The sequence below is a fragment of the Myotis brandtii genome, unplaced genomic scaffold, assembly GCF_000412655.1.
Source record: "Myotis brandtii unplaced genomic scaffold, ASM41265v1 scaffold1223, whole genome shotgun sequence".
Classification (NCBI taxonomy): Eukaryota; Metazoa; Chordata; class Mammalia; order Chiroptera; family Vespertilionidae; genus Myotis; species Myotis brandtii.
This window is the reverse complement of record NW_005354265.1, coordinates 825,409-844,270: the sequence shown is the minus strand read 5'-3', so window position 1 is coordinate 844,270 and position 18,862 is coordinate 825,409. Positions and strand designations below refer to the sequence as shown.

The following is an 18,862-nucleotide window of genomic DNA, read 5'->3' as shown; positions in this document are numbered from 1 at the left end:
TAATTATATTACTGTCAGTCTCTCCCTTTATGTCCATCGGTATTTGCTTTATATATGTAGGTGCTCCTATGTTTGGTGCGTAAGTGTTTACAAGGGTTATATCCTCTTGTTAGATGGATCCCTTTATCATTATGTAATAGCCTTCTTTGTCTCATTTTTACCCTTTGTTTTAAAGTCTGTTTTGTCTGATATAAGTTTTGCTATTCCAGATTTTTTTGTTTCCATTTGCATTAAATATCTTTTTCCATCCCTTTACTTTCAGTCTGTGCGTGTCTTGTATTCTGACATGGGTCTCTCGTAGATAGCATATATATGGGTCTTGTTTTCTTATCCATTTAGCTACCCTGTGTCTTTCGAATGGGATATTTAATCCATTTACATCTAAAGTAATTATTGATAGGCACATATTTATTGCCATTTTATTATTTGTAATTATGTTCCTCTTTTTTCTTTCTTCTTCTTAAAGAAATCCCTTTAACATTTACTGGTATGGTGGTAATGAACTCCTTCAGTTTTTTCCTGTCTGGGAAGCTCTTAATTTCTTCAATTATAAATGATACCCTGGCTGGATAGAGTAGTCTTTGCTTTTTATCACTCTGAATATTTTGTGCCAGTCCCTTCTGACATGAAATGTTTCTTTGAGAAATCAGCTGACAGTCTTCTGGGAGCTCCCTTGTAAGTATCTGTCTTTCTCTTGCTGCTTTTAAGATTTTTTTTCTTTGTCTTTAACTTTTGGCATTTTAATTATGATGTGTCTTGGTGTGGGCCTCTTTGGATTCATCTTTTTGGGGATTCTCTGTACTTTCTGGACTTGTGTGTCTTTTTCTTTCACCAGGTTAAGGAAATGTTCCATCATTATTTCTTCACATAGGTTCTTAATCCCTTGATATCTCTCTCTCTCTCTCTCCCCTCCTTCTGGTAACCCTAGGACAGTGATGGTGAACCTATGACACGCGTTTCAGAGGTGACACGCGGACTCATTTTTTTGGTTGATTTTTCTTTGTTAAATGGCATTTAAATATATAAAATAAATATCAAAAATATAAGTCTTTGTTTTACTATGGTTGCAAATATCAAAAAATTTCTATATGTGACACGGCACCAGAGTTAAGTTAGGGTTTTTCAAAATGCTGACACGCCGAGCTCAAAAGGTTCGCCATCACTGCCTAGGATGTGGATGTTTTACGTTGGGTGTTGTGCCAGAGGCCCCTTAGACTGTCCTCATTCTAAAATTTATTTATTTGTTTTTGCTCCTCTGATTGGGTGTTTTCTGCTACCTTGTCTTCCAATTTGCTGATTTGATCCTCTGCTTCATCTAACCTACTATTTATTCCTTCCAGTATATTCTTCATTTCTGACTGGTTCTTTTTTATGGTTTCTATGTCCCTTTTTATGCTTACTATCTCTTTGTTGAGGTTCTCACTGAGTTGATCCATTCTTCCCCTAAGTTCCTTGAGCATCCTTATAGCCATTGTTTTGTACTCTGTATCTGGTAGATTGCTTGCCTTTGTTTCATTTACTGTTTGTTTTCTGGGTGTGTTTTTTTTTCCTGTTCTTTCATTTGGGGCATGTTTCTTTGTGTCCCCATTTTGTTTCTGTATATGAGGTAGATCTACTGTGTCTCCCAGTCTTGGTATGGTGGCCTTATGTACTAGATAGCCTGTGGGTCTCAGTGTAACCTGATCACCTGAGCTAGGTGGTCCAGGAATGTCCCTTGTGTGAGTTCTGTGAGCCTTCCTGATGTAATTCAGTCTTGACTGCTGTTGCGATATCTGTGAGTGGAGCTGACCTTCAGCTTACTATAAGGGTTGACCCCAGTGACAGTGTACAAGCTGTTGTATGGGGAGGCTGACCCCATGAAATGGAATTTGTCCCAGGGGGTCTGGAGCCTGCTGAAATCTCCTTTTGGGTGTGCCCCTTGTGGCAGTAATTGGGTCATGATCTCATGTGGTCTGATGTGGGCCTCTTGGGAGGGACTCTGCTGCAGGTCAATGTCAAACACTGCCTGCGACCAGCCCTGGGCTACCAATTTAGAGCTACAAATTGATCCACAATGTGGCTGCTTCTGCTGGGTCTGGGTGCATGAGGGAGAGGCCATGCTGCACACCAAAGCTGTTGTTTTAATTATTGAGTTTTTTCCAGATTTGGATGATTATAAAGAAAACTACTGTGATTGTTCTTGTCTCTTAGTACATGTGTGCATGTGTTTATCTTGGGTATATTCCTGTAAATACGATTGTTACATTATAGGTTATATGTTTATTCAACTGTAGAAGATAAAGATTTTTTTCAAAGTAGTTTCACCATTTTATATTCTAGTCTCCTGTCTTGTCAGCACTTACTAGTTTTTAAAAATTTAGGCACCTGATTGGTGTGTAAGGCTGTCATTGTGATTTTAATTTACATTTTCTGGATGAGTAATTGTGTGAGTACTTTCTTGTATATTTATAGACCATTTATATGTCTTACTTTGTGCAATTCCAGTTCAAGTCTCTTGCCTAATCCTCCCTCCCTTTCCTTCTCTGTCTTTCACTTCCTCTTTTTCTTTTCCTTCCCTCCTTTATTTTTTTTTAATGATTTTTAATTCTTCATAGGAGTGTTCTGCATATGGAACCTTTCTCAGTTATCTGTATTGTACATATCTTCTTAGAAATAAGACGTGGCTTGCTTTTAAATTTTACAGTGGTGTCTTTTGATGAACAGAATTTTTAATTTTACTATAGTCCAATGTTGCAATCTTTTCTTGAATTTTTGGTTTTTATATCCTGTTTAAGAAGCTTTTCTCTGTGCCAAATTAAGAAGACATTTTTTGTTATTTCCTAGAAAAAAAGTTTCACTTTCTTCCCAATGGATATCCAATTGTGCTAGCAATATTTGTTTAAAGAATTATTTTCACCCCCAAAGTGGCATATACTGCCACTTTTGTCATAAAATAACTGTCTGCATAGGTGTGGGTCAGTTTCTTGGCCCCTTGTTATCTTCCATTGATCTAATATTGGTTCTTATGCTCCTATACACTGTCTTAATTATTCTAAGTCTTGATACCCAGTAGAATAGCTTTGCCATCTGTTCTTCCAGAATGTCTTGGCTAATCTTGACCTTTAGTATTTCCATAGAAATTTTAGAATCAGAACTTGTCAATTTCCACCAATCCTCCTGTTCCTCTGAAAACAGTAATAAAAAGCAACCTAATGGAATTTTGATGAGGAATTGATATCTTTATAATATTGAATTTCCCAATCCACAAACAATGTATATCCCTCCATCTATATATATAAAAGCCTAAGCGACCAGTCTACCATTCAATCTGTCGACCGGTAGCTATGACGTGCACTGACCACCAGGGGGCAGATGCTCAATGCAGGAGTTGCCCCCTGGTGGTCAGTACGCTCCCACAGCGGGAGCACCGCTCAGCTGACCAGTGGGCGCCAGAGCCAGGCTCATGGCTAGCAAGTGCATCTGCGGCAGCACGAGCCTCTCCCACGGACACTCACCCTGCGCACGCCCCTCCCCCATCCAGACTGGGACCAGGATTGGACCAGCACTGGGACTGACTGGGCATGAGCCCACGGCCGCTTCTCAGTCATGGGTGTGCCAGTATTGCCCTAGGACAGGCGCGGAGACCGCAGAGGAGCGGTAGCGAGCTTACCGAGCCGTGGCAGTGGCAGGCGCAGTGGGGCCGGGATGAGCAGGAGCAGTGCAGTGCGCAGCCTGGGCTCAGGCTGCCTGCCGCTTCAGCACTACTACATCCTTCGGGGGATGTAGGACTGCCGGTCGGCTGACCCCGCAGGCCAGGCCGAGGGACCCCACCGGTGCACAAATCCGTGCACCTGGTTTATTGATACTGTTTTTAAATGCTCTCAGGAATTTATAGTGTGTCTGTGTGTGTGTGTATGTGTGTGTATGGTTTTGTTTAGCATTCATTAGATTTCCTGGTATTGCTATTTTCAATTCGCTTATAGATGATGATGTCTTTTTTAAATTTTAATTTCTAATGTATATTGCTGATATATAGACATAGAATTGATTTTATGTATTGCTCTTGTATCTAGCAATATTTCTAAGCTAGCTAATTTATTTTTAATAACTTATCTGTAGATTATTTGTGTTTTCCAATGTAAGAATTCATATCATCTATGAATAAAAACTATTGGATTATTTCCTCTTTTCCATCTATATTTCTTTTTCTTGTATAATTTTCTGGTTTTATTTACTGATTTTTAAATGACTGATATAAAAGGTATGTTAAAGTCTCTTGATACATGAAACTTTCTTATTTTCTTATATTTTTATTCATTTTTGTTTTGTATATTTTGAAATTGTGCTGTTAGACGCATAAGAGTTCCTGGCTGTTAAATCTTTTTGGTGGATTTTATATGTTATTATTAGTAAATATTTCTCTTTGTCTTCTTTAATGTTATTCACTTTGGATTCTGTTCTTTTTTGTTTCATCTACCTGACTTGTTTGGCATTTACTTAGAATAACATTTTTCATTCCTTTATGTTCCATCTTCCTTTGATGTTTTATTTTAAGAAAGTTGCTTGTAAATAGTTTGTACAGTTCTATATTTAACCTCCTTACATTTACTGACTAATGATGCATTTGAACTTCTTTTTTATTTTATTTTATGTTTTTTATTTGTCAAGGCTTTCCCCCCCCTTTGTTGTAATTGATTACATTAATAAAGATTTTCTTGTTTCATTGTGTTTCCTCTACTGATTTGAAAGTTATATGTCAGTTCGGTTTTCATTTGATTTATTTAGTAGCTTATTGTACTACCTCTAACATGAATGTAACATGAATGCTGCATTATTATTAGACATTTATTCACTATAATGTGATATTCTCTTCATTGTCAGGCAGTTGGAACTAATGTAGCATCTGCCTTTGTCAGCCTTTTCCCTTCAGGACAAGTATTATGTCTGTTTGTCATTGTGTCCTTTATGACCAGCCCAGTGTCTGACACATAGTTAGGCACTTGGAGCGTGAAATGGTACCTCATTGTTTTAATTTGGATTTCTCTGATTCCCAGTCATCATATTTTCATGTTTTTATTGACAGTTAAGCTTTTTCTATATATTGCTAGTTTCTATCCTTAGTCTATTTCTCTTTAGGATTGCTTATTTTTCTTATAGATTTGTGGATGTTCTTTATATATTCTGCGTATTTATCCTATGTTAATTATTTGCATTACAGATCTCTACTTCCAGACTCTAACTTATCTGTTAACTTTATGGTGTGTTTTTGTCAAAAGGAAATGTAGCTTAGTATAATTAAATTTAAATATCTTAATATTATATTTGAGTTTAAGAAAGCCTTTTCTGTACTGATATCATAATCATATTCTTCCTATATTTTCTTCTAAAAGCTGTAAAGTTTTCCTTTTACATTAGGTCTTTGTTCCATTTAGGACTTAAGAGTTGTTCAGTGTGAGGCAAGGATCCTGTTTCATTTTGTTACCTGTGGACATGGGTAGTCTTAGCACTATTGAACACAGTTCATATTCGCTGATGTTCATGTTGCCTTTGTCGTAGCCGTGTTGCTCATTGGTTTCTGCCTGATCCTGCTTCACTCCCACACTGCCTTGATTATTACAGCTTTATCATGAACACTGCATCTCTAGTGGAATAAGCCACCCGCTCCTTCCCCACTCCACACTTTGTTATTGTGCTTTACAATTATTTGGACTATCTTGGGACTTTCCTCTTCATAAGAATATTGGGGTCAGCCTGGTTAGATCCCCGCAAAAAAATCTGTTGGAATTTTAATTGGATTTGCATTGAAAATTATAGATTACTTTGGGGAGAATTGACATCTTTACAGTATTCTTTCCATTCATGAAAATAATTTATTCATATCTTCTTTTTTCACATCCTTTAAAAATACCTTTAATTTTTAAAAAAATATTTTTATTGATTTCAGAGAGGAAGGGAGAGGGAGAGAGAAAGATAGAAACATCAATGATGAGAGAGAATCATTGATCAGCTGCCTCTTGCATGCCCCCTACTGGGGATTGAGCCCGCAACCCAGGCATGTGCCCTTGACTGGAATCGAACCCAGGACTCTTCAGTCCACAGGCCGATGCTCTATCCACTGAGCCAAACCAGCTAGGGCAAAAAATACCTTTAATTTTTTTTCTGTAAAAGTGTATATCTTTTCTTAGTTTTCTTCCTAAGTGCCTTATAGTTTTTGTTGCTAATGTTAATAGTATTTATTTCTGTTATATTTTCTCATATTATTTTGAAATGTGGGAATGATACTGGTTTTTGTATGTTTTTCTTCTTTTATATAGAAAACTTGTTGAACTCTCTTTTTAGTTGTAATTGTTTGCCTGTAGATACTCTTGATTTTCTATATAGAAAGCATTATCTTATCCTCAAAAAAGGCAGTTTTATTTCCTTTCCAATTGCAAGGTGTATGTCATGTATGGAGTTCAGACTCTATTCTGTATCAAATTAAGAGCCATCAAAGGTTTCAACAAGTGACATATAAATATTTACTTTTTTATTTTTAATCCTCACCCCAGGATATGCTTACTGATTTTAGAGAGCGGGGAAGATTGAGAAAGAGAGAGAGAAACATCCATGTGAGAGAGAACATCGATTGGTTGCCTCTGTATGTGCCCCGACTGGGGATCAAACCCGCAGCCTGAGCCACACTGGCCGGGGCAATATATTTACATGTTAGAAAAAACAATTTTGGTAGCCAGGTGAAGGTGTGATTGAAGGTAAAGAGGGGTTACTTAGGAGATGCTGTCACTATAGTCACAAGGTATTGCAAGCCTGACCTTGGGTAGTCGCAGAAGGGGAGGAAGGGCAGAGATAAGTACGAGATATTTTAGAATTAGGGACAAAGGGACCAGGTGAATGAGTAAATGTGGGAGGTAAAATTCAGGGCGTCAACCATGGCAGGGTTCCTGCTTGTAGAAGTGCAGTAGGAGTCATAGGCGGAGGAGTAACATTGGCAACAAGGAGCATACCTGTCTATAGATAATCATTCTCTCCCACTTGATTTGAATACCTTGTCCCTCAGTTTGTCCTTTTGAAATCTCCATATAGATAAGTATCCCCCTGATGGGGAGCTTCCGAGGACCCCGAGGTTGGAGAATGAGCTTGAGGCATTAGATGCGGATATCCTTCCAGAAGAGGCTCTGACTATTCTAGACCAAAACGCAAGCTTCAAAGAAGAGGCATTGGCCCCGGCAAAAACAAAAGCAGCGGGGAAGAGGCCTGTGACTGACAATGTGCCATGTAGGAGGAAAGATGCTCTGGCACCGGCCAGATCCCAGCAAGTATGAAATCACTCCTTTCTTTTGGCCCATGGTATTCACCTCACACTGTCCAACATCACAAGGGCTGGTAAGGTGGAGCCAGGATTTGAGTTCTTAGACATTAAATGCCAGAGCCCTTGAGTCCAACTACCTAAAATAAGCTGACTTAGCTGAGCTCTAGGTTGTTTTTATTTTTTACCCAAAATAGCAATTTTTAATATTGTTGCTCGGACAGGATATTCTCTCTTGTCCTGGTTTGCTAATATCCTAACTTACTTGATACCAAGGTCCTAATCAGACAGGCTATTTTAACACTCAGGTTTTTCTGCTTCTGATTTGGAAGTGTGAACTTTGAGGAGATTAAGATTTGGTTCCTGCTAAAGATAAATATTGGTAAATAATAACTACTCAGTATTAAAAGCATCCTAGGGTGAGTACTTTTTAATATGGCTTTGGAAGCCAGCTGGCTTGAAACTAGATTATATTTTAAGCTTCTCGTTGAAATTTAACTTAAGGCCCTACCAGTGGGGAGTGGCCAGAAGACCTCCTCATACTCTAAATATTCTTAATGTGGTGCCTACCATTTAATGGTGCTGTCCAGGGGCTTCTGTAGCAAACCTGTATTATTATCTGGTGGCCGCAGGAAAAGGAATGAGCAGTTACCACCAGTTACCGACGGATCATGGATTTGAATCGTCTTTATTCCTTTCCAGTCAGACTCTCTGGGGGTCGTTGGAAAGGCAGAACTGAGCCTGTGAGATGAGCTTGGTGCTCTTCTTCAGAGACACCTCCTTTTCTGTAAGGTTGTAACAGCCTGAATCATTCTGTGTAGATGAACAAGCCTTTCTACCTTGGTCGTCATACTCTTCTTATATTAGCTCATTTAACCTTCTAGAAACGTGCGAAGAAATGATCTCCTGCTTCTGTGCCCTTCCTTGTTTCACTGCCCTAAGTATATTTTTGCTACAGCCAATAATTCCTTTACTCTTCTTATATTAGCTCATTTAACCTTCTAGAAACTTGCGAAGAAATGATCTCCTGCTTCTGTGCCCTTGTTTCACTGCCCTAAGTATATTTTTGCTACAGTCAGTAAATTCCTGAAGCCAGTTGGAGAAAGACAACTGTCATGATCTCACTCATATGTGAATCTAAAGAACAAAATAAACTGATGAACAAAATAGATCCAGAGACATAGAAACATGGAACAGGCTGATGAATTAATTGCAGCAGGAAGGTAGGGGTGGGTGGGAAGAGATCAACCAGATAATTTATATGCATATGTGTATACCCCATGGATACAGACATTCGTGTGGGTTGGGGGATGGGCTAGAAGGGATCAGTGGGGGGAAAAGGGGGACATCTGTAATACTTTCAACAATAAAGATAGAACAAACAAAAAAAGACATCTCCCATTTTACAGATGAGAAACCTGAGGCTCAGAGAAGTTAACCAAGAATGTTTTACAGTTTAACCCCCTTTTTTTGGTTTGTTCAATTATGAAAACATATATCAAAAGATGGCAAAGCTGTGGATTCCAGTTTTGCATCTCCGCTCCCCCCTTACCAACATTGTTTTTGTGCCATTTACACCCTCCCCCAAATTTCCACCTCAGTGCTTCCCAGCTAGAGTTTTGCTGAATGGATGCATGAATAGCACGGGGGCACTTGAAGCTTCAGTAAGTCAGAGTTCCTTTGATATCCATTTGGTTTGATAATTCATATTTCTCTCTTACAGGGACTTCACAAAGCTGAAAAAAGTAGACCAACCCAATCCCAGGGCAAAAGCAGGTTGCATCAGACAACAGTTTCATCCAGATTAAAAATAAACCAACAGCCTCTGAAAGACACTAGGGCTCCTTGGATACCTCCAAACCCCACGTCCCCACAAGCGTCTCCTAAATGGTATGTAAAAATTCAAGGGACCGTTTGGGTATGTGACTTTATTTTTCCTCCAAAAGATGACCTATTGTTTAGCGCAAATAAAGCAGCAGCCTTAGTTCCCATTCAGAAGTTTTTCCTACCTGACGATGGGTAGTGTAGCCTCCATGGGCCACCCCAACACCTTGTGGACGTGTGTCACTGTATGGAGGCTCATCGACTTTCCTCACTCATCTCTTCACCTAATACCTTCTAGTTACCTGACACTTAGTAAATCTTAGCAGGAATTCAGTACGTCTTTGCTGGATGGATGAGTGAATATTTTAAAGTGATTCTAATTCCAGATAATTATGACTTACAAAACCATAACAATCTCACAGACATTGTCTGACTGCAGGGGACAGTTGGGATAATGCTGACATTATTGCTGTGTCACCTCATTCCACGGAGCTAGAGAGAAGGTATTGTCCTCCAGGGGCATCGGGGTCCAGTTAGGTGGAAGCAGTCTTTGTGGAGTTGGTCCGAGGGGAACTTGTTTACCATGGGACAGTAGTTCTTGAAGGCACAATGGGAAGTACAGGAGGTAGGACAGTAAAAGGAAGGCAGCAAAAAGCAGTAATGTGGAGAGCAAACGAGTGAGAGGTTCGGTGACTGAAGGGGTCTGCCTTTTGGGGGCTGGCAAAAGACAGGCTAAGAAGCCTGGTAGAATGGATTTCCCTTAAGATTGAATGATTCTAAATGAATGGTTCTGCTTATCCATCAACTCTCACTTTAAAGGTGAAGAAGCAATGTCTAGAGAATATACTGTCTTCCTTATATAGCAGAGCTGGGACTCATAACAGGTCTTCTGATTGCTTGATGTGCTTCTTTCATTTTTATTTCTCTCCTCTAAAGTCTGTCTTTTACATATATATATGTTAGTATAAAGATGTGAATTCAGTTGGTAAACATCAATTAGGCAAAGTTTATATTGCAGCTGAGTGTATGTGTGGCGGCTAGGGAGGGGAGTGGATAATAAGGCCTCCAGACTCAAAGTGCTGTATTAGGCCTATAAAGGTAAAGGGTTTCTTCATAATATGGAATGAAATTAGTGACCCAAGTCTATATATTATTACAGGTTTTTGTTGAAGTTTACCCATTATTCTATAATTGACTTTTTCCCCCCCATTTAAAATAGTGATTGGCCATGAGTGGTGGTGCTCAGTGGTTAGAGCATTGGTTCCCCACAGTGAAGGGTCGTGGGTTCAACCCTTCAAGGGCACGTAACTGAGCTGCAGGTCGATCCCCGGCCCAGGGCATGTGCAGGAGACAACCAATCAATGCGTCTCTCTCAAGTTGATGGTTTTTTCTCTCTCCCCTCCTGCCCCCTTTCCACTCTCTCTGGAAATCCGTGGAGAAAATACCCTTGGTGAGGGTTAACAAAATAAAATAGTGATTGCTTCTTTGAAGCAAAAGGAGGACTTCTCTCTTGATACTGAGCCTGAGTCCTGGGGGATCTCACCCTTGTTCACATTCAGCTCCCCGTTAGGGCCCCGTGCTCGAGATCACTGTTTCTAAATGCTTTATCTTCTCTGAGCTGTCACCTTGCAGTGAGCCATTGGCTGTGGAGGGAATGGTTGCAGAGATTTACTTTCCATTTCTTGCAGTGCTGCGTGGCTGAAGGTGAAACCTAGCCCCAAAGACACCACGAAAGAGCAGTCTGTGGAGCAAGAAAGTGCTCAAGAGGAAAGTCAGCTGGGAGGTGCTGTTGAGCACGAAGCAGTTAGGTTTGTGCTGGTGTTTTCAAATCTTTGACAGTGTATGGGCCCCTTTCACATAGATTCTAAATGAACTTTCTTCTCTTCCCTGTGTATAAAGTGGTTATTTAAAATGTAAATTATTAACATTTTCTGTCAAACTATTCAGCTGAGACAGTGAATCCCTTTTTTATTCCTTATTTAATTCATTCAGAAATTATATGAGTGTCAAGTGCTTTACATGTATTAGCTCTCTGAATCATTATAACCCTATAAAGGAGATACTGTGGTTATCACTCCCATTTTTCAAATGAAGCAAGACATGTGCAGTCAGTTACCCGTGTCACACTTATAGTCAGTGACCAAAGCTGGGATTTGAACCCAGGCAGTCTTCCCTGGACGGTGTGTTATTCTGGTTGCTCAGCACAGCAGGGTGTTTAAGGTCTAGGATAGAAGTTGGAGGAAGAAAGGTTAGGAGAGGTAGAGTTGGCTGTCATCTTTGAGGCAGTGTTTGAATTAGGCAGGAAGGTGATATTTACAGGGAAGAAGTAGGAAACAATTTAGTTGTGGGGCAGGGATTGAGCTTTGGGTTAGCTCCCCGGGAGCAGTAATAGGAAGGGGAACCAGTGGAAGAACATCAAACAGGAAGGAAGAACAGAGCAAGGTAAGATGAGTAAGCCAGGACGAGAGGGCTCCAGCGAGGGGTCATGATTATCAATGAGCCTTTAAGCTTGCTTGTGCCATGGACTTCTTTGGCAGTTTGGTGGCATCTTTGGACTTTGTCCAACAAGAATATTTGTAAATGCATAAATAAAATATACATATAACGAAATATTTTTAAAAACTTATATGTGTGTTAGTTGGCTGGCAGTTGCTTGTTTTGTATATGGTACAGTTGTGAGCGCTATGGAGACTTAAAAAAGGGCAAAAAAGACCAAATCCTGACCCTGCTTGTTTACCATCAGTAGGAAGGACTTGTCATTAGCTGTAATTCAAGATCGAACATGGTGGTTACCCTAAGAAGTAAAGGGTTAAGAACAGAGGTTTTAGACGGGAAAATAAATTAGGATTAAAGACTAGGCCCTAAATAGGGGATGATGGGGCAAGAACATTCCCTATGAGGACAGCAGTGAAAACAGGTCTCTGCATTTGTTTGGCTGAAATTGTTCTTGAAATTATGGGAAAGCAAAAATGAATATGGGCCACTAAATAATTTAATAATATTTACATATCCTAAACCGAAATAATCAGAGCCCATCCACATAGAGTTCGCTTTTCCCTTCTCTTTTATTTGACTTCACTGTGCCTTTAGGGTTCTCCGGGAGTCCATTTCTTTGTCTAGCCGTATAGCTACAGCAACAGCTTTATTTTGCAGTTGAACAGGAAATCTAAGTCCAGTGATGGATAGTTTATGGAGAATATTCAGGCGCAGTTTTTGTTGCTTTGCACACTAGGAGTGCTTGTGCCCGGAAGTGTCTTCTTACCCGGAACGTTACCTGGAGAGCTTACGGGGTCCAGAGAGGTTGTGTTACCTTCTGCGTCCTTCCTGGAGGCAGGATGGGCACTCTGGTATCCCAGTCTGTGTCTGTGGTATTGGCACCTGCAGACCGAGGCAGAAGTGGTCTGACTCTGTGTGTTCTGTCTGCTAGACTCGCTTGGCTTGATGCAGAAACTTCCAAAAGATTGAAGGAACTCGGAGAATTAAAAGCTGAAGAAATGGACAAAATGCAAAATCAGAGGTAAATATCTGTTTCTGGGGTAAAATAGGCTTGATATATATCAGTGATGGCGAACCTTTTGAGCTCGGGTTGTCAGCATTTTGAAAAACCCTAACTTAACTCTGGTGCCGTGTCACATATAGAAATTTTTTGATATTTGCAACCATAGTAAAACAAAGACTTATATTTTTGATATTTATTTATATATTTAAATGCCATTTAACAAAGAAAAATCAACCAAAAAAATGAGTTTGCGTGTCACCTCTGACACGCGTGTCATAGGTTCGCCATCACTGATATATATCATCTAACTGTTTTAACAGCTAGCTAATTGAAATTGTTTAAAGGTGTAGTCACACTTATGTTTATTGGCTGCCTGCCTGCTTAAAAGATTTTGAAATAACCTCAGAAGGCTGCAGTGGAGCCAGGATTGGAGCACAGGGAGTCCTGGCGGCTGTGAGGAGAGCTGGGTGGCTGTTCTGTACTGTCCTCTAGGCTCCATTGGCTTGATGCTGAAAGGATTCTTGAACTTGAGCTTTCCTCTAGGGCAGTGGCTCTCAACCTTCTGGCCCTTTAAATACAGTTCCTCATGTTGTGACCCAACAATAAAATTATTTTCGTTGCTACTTCATAACTGTAATGTTGCTACTGTTATGAATCGTAATGTAAATATCTGATATGCAGGATGGTCTTAGGCGACCCCTGTGAAAGGGTCGTTCGACCGCCGAAGGGGTCGCGACCCATAGGTTGAGAACTGCTGCTCTAGGGTCATCTGGGTGGACTGTTTGCTGTCATTAGCTGTAATTCATGCTGGTCTTTAGGTCTCTCCTGGGGGCGGGGGGGGGGGGGGGGGGGGGTGTCAGGCTGTCCAGAGTAGAGTCTTCTGATGTTTCGCCTGGAGGGTAAAGATCTGTATGCCAGTGTCCTAGGGGCTGGGTTGGGGAGGAGGGTTGTAATTCCTACCACTCGGCATTCAGCGTGCATACATGCTCCCCTCCTTTTGGCAGTGTACCTACAGCCTCAGCTGGGATTGGCATCCCTTAGTCAAGAGACCCTTCCAGAGACTGAGCAGCCAGACTGCTCACAGCGTTGGAGAGAGGTCTAGCTTCTCGAACATCATTTGATGCTTGTCTTCCATATTTATGCTACGCCTCCCAGCTCACCTCCAGGCTAGACATGCCTGGTGCTGCCAGTCTTGCTCCTGTGTCAGTCAGTAGTGCACATTGTGTGGGTGTTCAGTGTTCCCACGCGGGCTAAGTATCCCGCTTTCTCAGGTCAGCTACGTTATTGCCTTTGGCCTTCTGCCTCCAGCACCTTTCCCCTTCTCTTTGTGGGTCTATGTCTAACTCTATTATTGTGGCGCTTTGGGAGGGAGCAAAATTAGTTTCATTTGTCCAATTGTCTACCATCTTTAGTTGTTTAAAGGCAGCCATTATTCTTTTAAAATGTACTGAGAGCCTCACGTGCTTCATTAGATGTTTGATGTAGGACCAGCAGTGTTGCATCCACCTGGAAGCTTGTTAGAAATGCAGAATCTCAAGTCTCAGTCAGACCAACTAAATCAGAGTATGCGTTCTATTTTTTATTTTTTAATTCTCACCTGAGGCTATTTTTCCCATTGATTTTTTTTAGAGAGACTGTAAAGAAGGGAGGGAGGGGGGAGAGAGAGAGAAAAAGAGAGAGAAACATCGATGTGAGAGGAAGCATTGATCGGTTGCCTCCTGCATGTGCCTAGACGGGAATTGGGGAGCAAACCCACAACCCAGGTATGGGCCTTGACTGGGAATCAAACCCGTGACCCTTTGGTCTGCAGGCTAATGCTCTAACCACTGAGGAATACTGGCCAGGGCTCAGAGTCTTATTTTAACAAGACCCTAGGAGACTCATATGGCCCTTAATATTACGGAAGCATTGCCCTGGCCAGTGTGGCTCAGTTGGGGCATCGTCCTGTATACCAAAAAGTGGCTGGTTCGATTCCCGATCAGGTCAGTACTCGGGTTACGGGTTTGATCCCTTCACATCGATGTTTTTCTCTCTCCCCTTGCCTCTGTCTAAAATCAATGTGAAAGAAAAATTAGGTAAGCATTGAGGGTTTATAAACACTTGATTTTCCTTCACCTGGAATGGTAAATAAATATGTAAAATAGAATATTTTCTTGCTTTTGATTTTAATTCTCTATTTTATTTCTAAATAGTGTTTCTGCTACCCAGTTAGCAGACCAGGTAGAGAAGGCAGTCCTGGAGCGGTTGAAGCCTCTGCTGGCACAGGCTCAGGTAACCCGCTTCACCTCATCTGCTTGCCGTTGGGAAGTTCCAAAATAGAAGGAGTTGCTACAGAGGTCCCGCTGACCCCTCGTAGGGCTGCGTGTCTGGCAGAGGGAGGGTGCAGCGCTGAGCCGTGCTGCACAGTGTGGTGCAGTGCTGGCTGCGAGGGCCTTCCATTGTGGGCTGGTGACAAAGACAAGGGGGAGAGAGAAAGTCCCACTTTTTAGGAGGTGAGATTTTAGTTTGGGGAATGAGTTTAGATTGCATTTTTCATTCTTTTTAAAAAATACATGTTTTTATTAATTTTAGAGAGAGGAAGGGAGAGGGAGAGAGGGATAGAAACATCAATAATGGGAGAGAATCATTGATTGGCTGCCCCCTGCCCGGCTCCCACTCTGCCCCCCACCACGGATTGGGCCTGCAACCTGGGCATGTGCCCCGACCGGAATTCGAACCTCGACCTCCTGGTTCGTGGATCAGCACTCAATCACTGACCATACCAACCAGGCACAATTTCCATTCTTAGTCAAATGTGTATCGGTGGTCATGCGTTAGCTAACTGCTTCTGCTCTCTCACTTCAGTGGTTTGAGATGATTGACACTATTTTTCCAAAGGAGAGAGATTTCTGGGTACAGACCAGGGCTTTTTTGAAGATGGCATTGCATACAGCATCAGCAGCAGGTTGTGCATCCTCTTAGGCTGAATGTTGTGGCCAGACCCTGTGGATCCACCTGTAAATAGGGACAGTCTGTGTGTGTGAACGGATGAGGCCACAGAAGAATATTAGCATCTTAAATGGAGCGATTGGCATTCTGGGCCCCTGAAAAGGTCGCTGAGTTTCTGTAGCTCTAGTTTAAGAAATGTTGAATTATTATTAGAGTCCATGGGAATCTCAGGACTATAGAACAGGGAGGGGTCCTAGAGACCATGTCATCCAACCTCTTCATTTTATCAATGAGTTAACTGGAATAGAGAAGTGGAGTAGTTGCATAAAAACACACAGCTACTCTGACAATGTTTACAAAGTGAGGGAGGAAAGGGGCAGAAAGCCAAGATCAACACATGACGTTTATTTTCATAAAGACAGAGTGCTTCGAATTGCTACAAAAAGCCTCCTGTAGCTAAAGCTGATGAACAGTCCACACAGAAGTTACTCCATTACAGAATTCATTTGTACTAATATGGGTTGTAAATTTTTATAATTCATGAGCTTTCTTGTCTGTTTTAATAGAGAGTTAATTCTTCTGTGGGAGCAGATACTCATTTGAAGGATCGCCCATCGGTAAACACAGGGACAGCCCAGCCTGCAGAGGAGGTGCGTGTGGTATTATTACGTGATGATGTCTCAGTTGTAAGGAAAATGAGGTGCACATTGCAAACACTTTGCAAACACTAGATTATCTTACGCAAGAAGTGGAAGTTATTTTTCATGTGTGGCATGTTCATGCTTACAGTGTGTATGTAGCATGAGGAGTTAGATCCGCCTTGCAAACAGCTCTGGAGCCACAGGTTCTTGTTAGTGGCTCTTTTGTGCTCCTCATAATGACAGAACGTGGGTGCACTGCGTGACCCTGGATGCTGATGGCCTCCGGCAGGAGAATGGCTGTCCTCATTTCCTTTCATTCAGCCTGGTTTTGCTCATTACTGGCTTCTTGTCTGTTTTAATAGAGAGTTAATTCTTCTGTGGGAGCAGATACTCATTTGAAGGATCGCCCATCGGTAAACACAGGGACAGCCCAGCCTGCAGAGGAGGTGCGTGTGGTATTATTACGTGATGATGTCTCAGTTGTAAGGAAAATGAGGTGCACATTGCAAACACTTTGCAAACACTAGATTATCTTATGCAAGAAGTGGAAGTTATTTTTCATGTGTGGCATGTTCATGCTTACAGTGTGTATGTAGCATGAGGAGTTAGATCCGCCTTGCAAACAGCTCTGGAGCCACCGGTTCTTATTAGTGGCTCTTTTGTGCTCCTCGTAATGACAGAACGTGGGTACACTGCGTGACCCTGAATGCTGATGGCCTCCGGCAGGAGAATGGCTGTCCTCATTTCCTTTCATTCAGCCTGGTTTTGCTCATTACTGGCCTAATTTCCTTTATACTCGGGGCCAGCATATTTTGAGTGTCCAGTAATGACCAGTATCTGGCCGCACGGAGAGAAAAGATAGCCCAAGGAAAAGTGATCACATTTGAGGGAAGAACAACAGGCTTTGTAGTTGTCCAGCCTCTGGAGGACCACAGGTGTGCTCCCACCGGCCTAGGCTGTGAGCGGACGGTGCCGACTGCAGCACTGACCCCGTGTGCAGGGTGGAAACAAGGTAACGGTGTCTGTGCGGAGCAGGTGTGCAGCTTTCAGGGCCAGGTGGGAGTTGGAAGGAAGCGCCACCAGTCCAGCCACCTTAGGAACAGGAAGGAAGGTAGCAGGTTTCCAGAATGTATCCCTATTGTAATTATTAGTCAGAGTTTTCTTTATAACTGCACCATGATTAAATCTCAATGTGTCTCTCTTGCATTGATGTTCCTAATCTTTGTGATTATAAGTTCATTGTACAATATTTTATGACAGAATCTCATGTGAGGTGAGGCTTCTGAGACTGGAAACTGAAAGCCTGCATTTAGCTCTTACAAATCGGGGATGCTATGTTCTGGTGCAGATAGCCACCAAGTGATACTTTTATTCTAGTAAAATAACGAGGCTAGGGAGGCAACTCCACAAATGAAGTGATTATAAATGCTGTCTGTGAAGTGGACATGTGTGAATATTTTAAGAATAGTCAGTCTTGGGCATGATGAGGGGGGGTGGGGGGTTATGTGGGGATAAGGACACATATGTAATAACTTAATCAAAAAAAATATATAAAATAAAATGCTTCATCCAGGTGTCAAAAAAAAAAAAAAAAAAAAAGAATAGTCAGTCTTCGCCCTGGCCAGTGGTTAGAATGTCAGCCCGCACACCAAAGGGTTATGGGTTGCAGGTTCAATCCCTGGCCCGGTCAGGGCATGTGCAAGAGGCAACCAATCAATGTGTCTCTCTTGCATTTCTCTCTCTCTCCCTCTCTCCCTCTCTCCTCCCTCCCTTCCACATTCTCTAAAATCAGTGGTAAAAAGTATCCTCGGGTGAGGATTAACAACAAAAAGAATGATTAGCTTTCTATGTAAGAATTACACAGATAAGTTTGCATTAAATGGTCTTTACTATAACTTATGGAAGAAGAAAAGTATTTAGTGTTGTGGCCGCTGTTAAACATCAGGATTGTTGTAAAGAGTTTCATACACAGCACCATCAAGAGTCAATGCTTTTAGCCCTGGCGGTTGGTTGGGTGTCATCTGAAACATTGATGTGAGTGTGAAACATCAATTGGCTGCCTCCTGCAAGCCTCCCACCAGGGATTGAGCTGGCAACCTGGGCATGTACCCTGATTGGGAATCGAACCAGCAACCTTTCGGTGCATGGGACAATGCTCACCAGCCAGGGCATAATTTTTATTTAACTTTGATTAAGATTGGATACTTGTTCATATCTTTACTGGCCATTAATAATATATTTTCTTCTGTGAACTATTATTGTGATACTTTACACAGACAATACTAGTATTACTTGGTTAATGCTACTGTTTAAACGACTGGTAAAAATTGTACTGATGTTAGTGATTTTGATATTTACTAACTCAGAGGAGGTAAAAACTGCCAGTTGGATCACCATGTGGTGGGTTATGATCAGCATTAATCTTTAGGTTCCTCTGCTGGCTTTGGATTGCCTTCCCATCCTCCTCCCTTGTTTCGTAGGCTACTGCTCTTGATTGTAAATCCAACAACAATCCTCAGCTGGACGATGTTTTGGAAGATACCACTCGTGAGCTCCGGGCTGTGACTCACTCTAAGATCTTGGAGCCTGACGCCTTAGCCACCTTAGGGGACGGCCTGTGTCTGGAGACCATGCTGCTCCGAATGGAGGAAATGGAAGTAAGGTCTGGGCTGCAGGCTCTGGTTGGCC

General features: G+C 41.7%; 1 protein-coding gene across 2 annotated transcripts in view; it reads left to right on the top strand.

Moving 5' to 3' along the window:
• KIAA0753 (KIAA0753 ortholog) overlaps positions 1–18,862 on the top strand; it is a 56,038-nt gene that overhangs the window by 18,039 nt on the left and 19,137 nt on the right. For both annotated transcript variants that reach the window (XM_005858873.2, XM_005858872.2), the window contains exons 8-14: positions 7,060–7,292; positions 9,006–9,172; positions 10,795–10,914; positions 12,534–12,623; positions 14,798–14,876; positions 16,100–16,183; positions 18,655–18,831. In XM_005858873.2, coding sequence (XP_005858935.1) covers positions 7,060–7,292; positions 9,006–9,172; positions 10,795–10,914; positions 12,534–12,623; positions 14,798–14,876; positions 16,100–16,183; positions 18,655–18,831 — 950 coding nt within the window. The remainder of the gene's footprint in view (positions 1–7,059; positions 7,293–9,005; positions 9,173–10,794; positions 10,915–12,533; positions 12,624–14,797; positions 14,877–16,099; positions 16,184–18,654; positions 18,832–18,862) is intronic.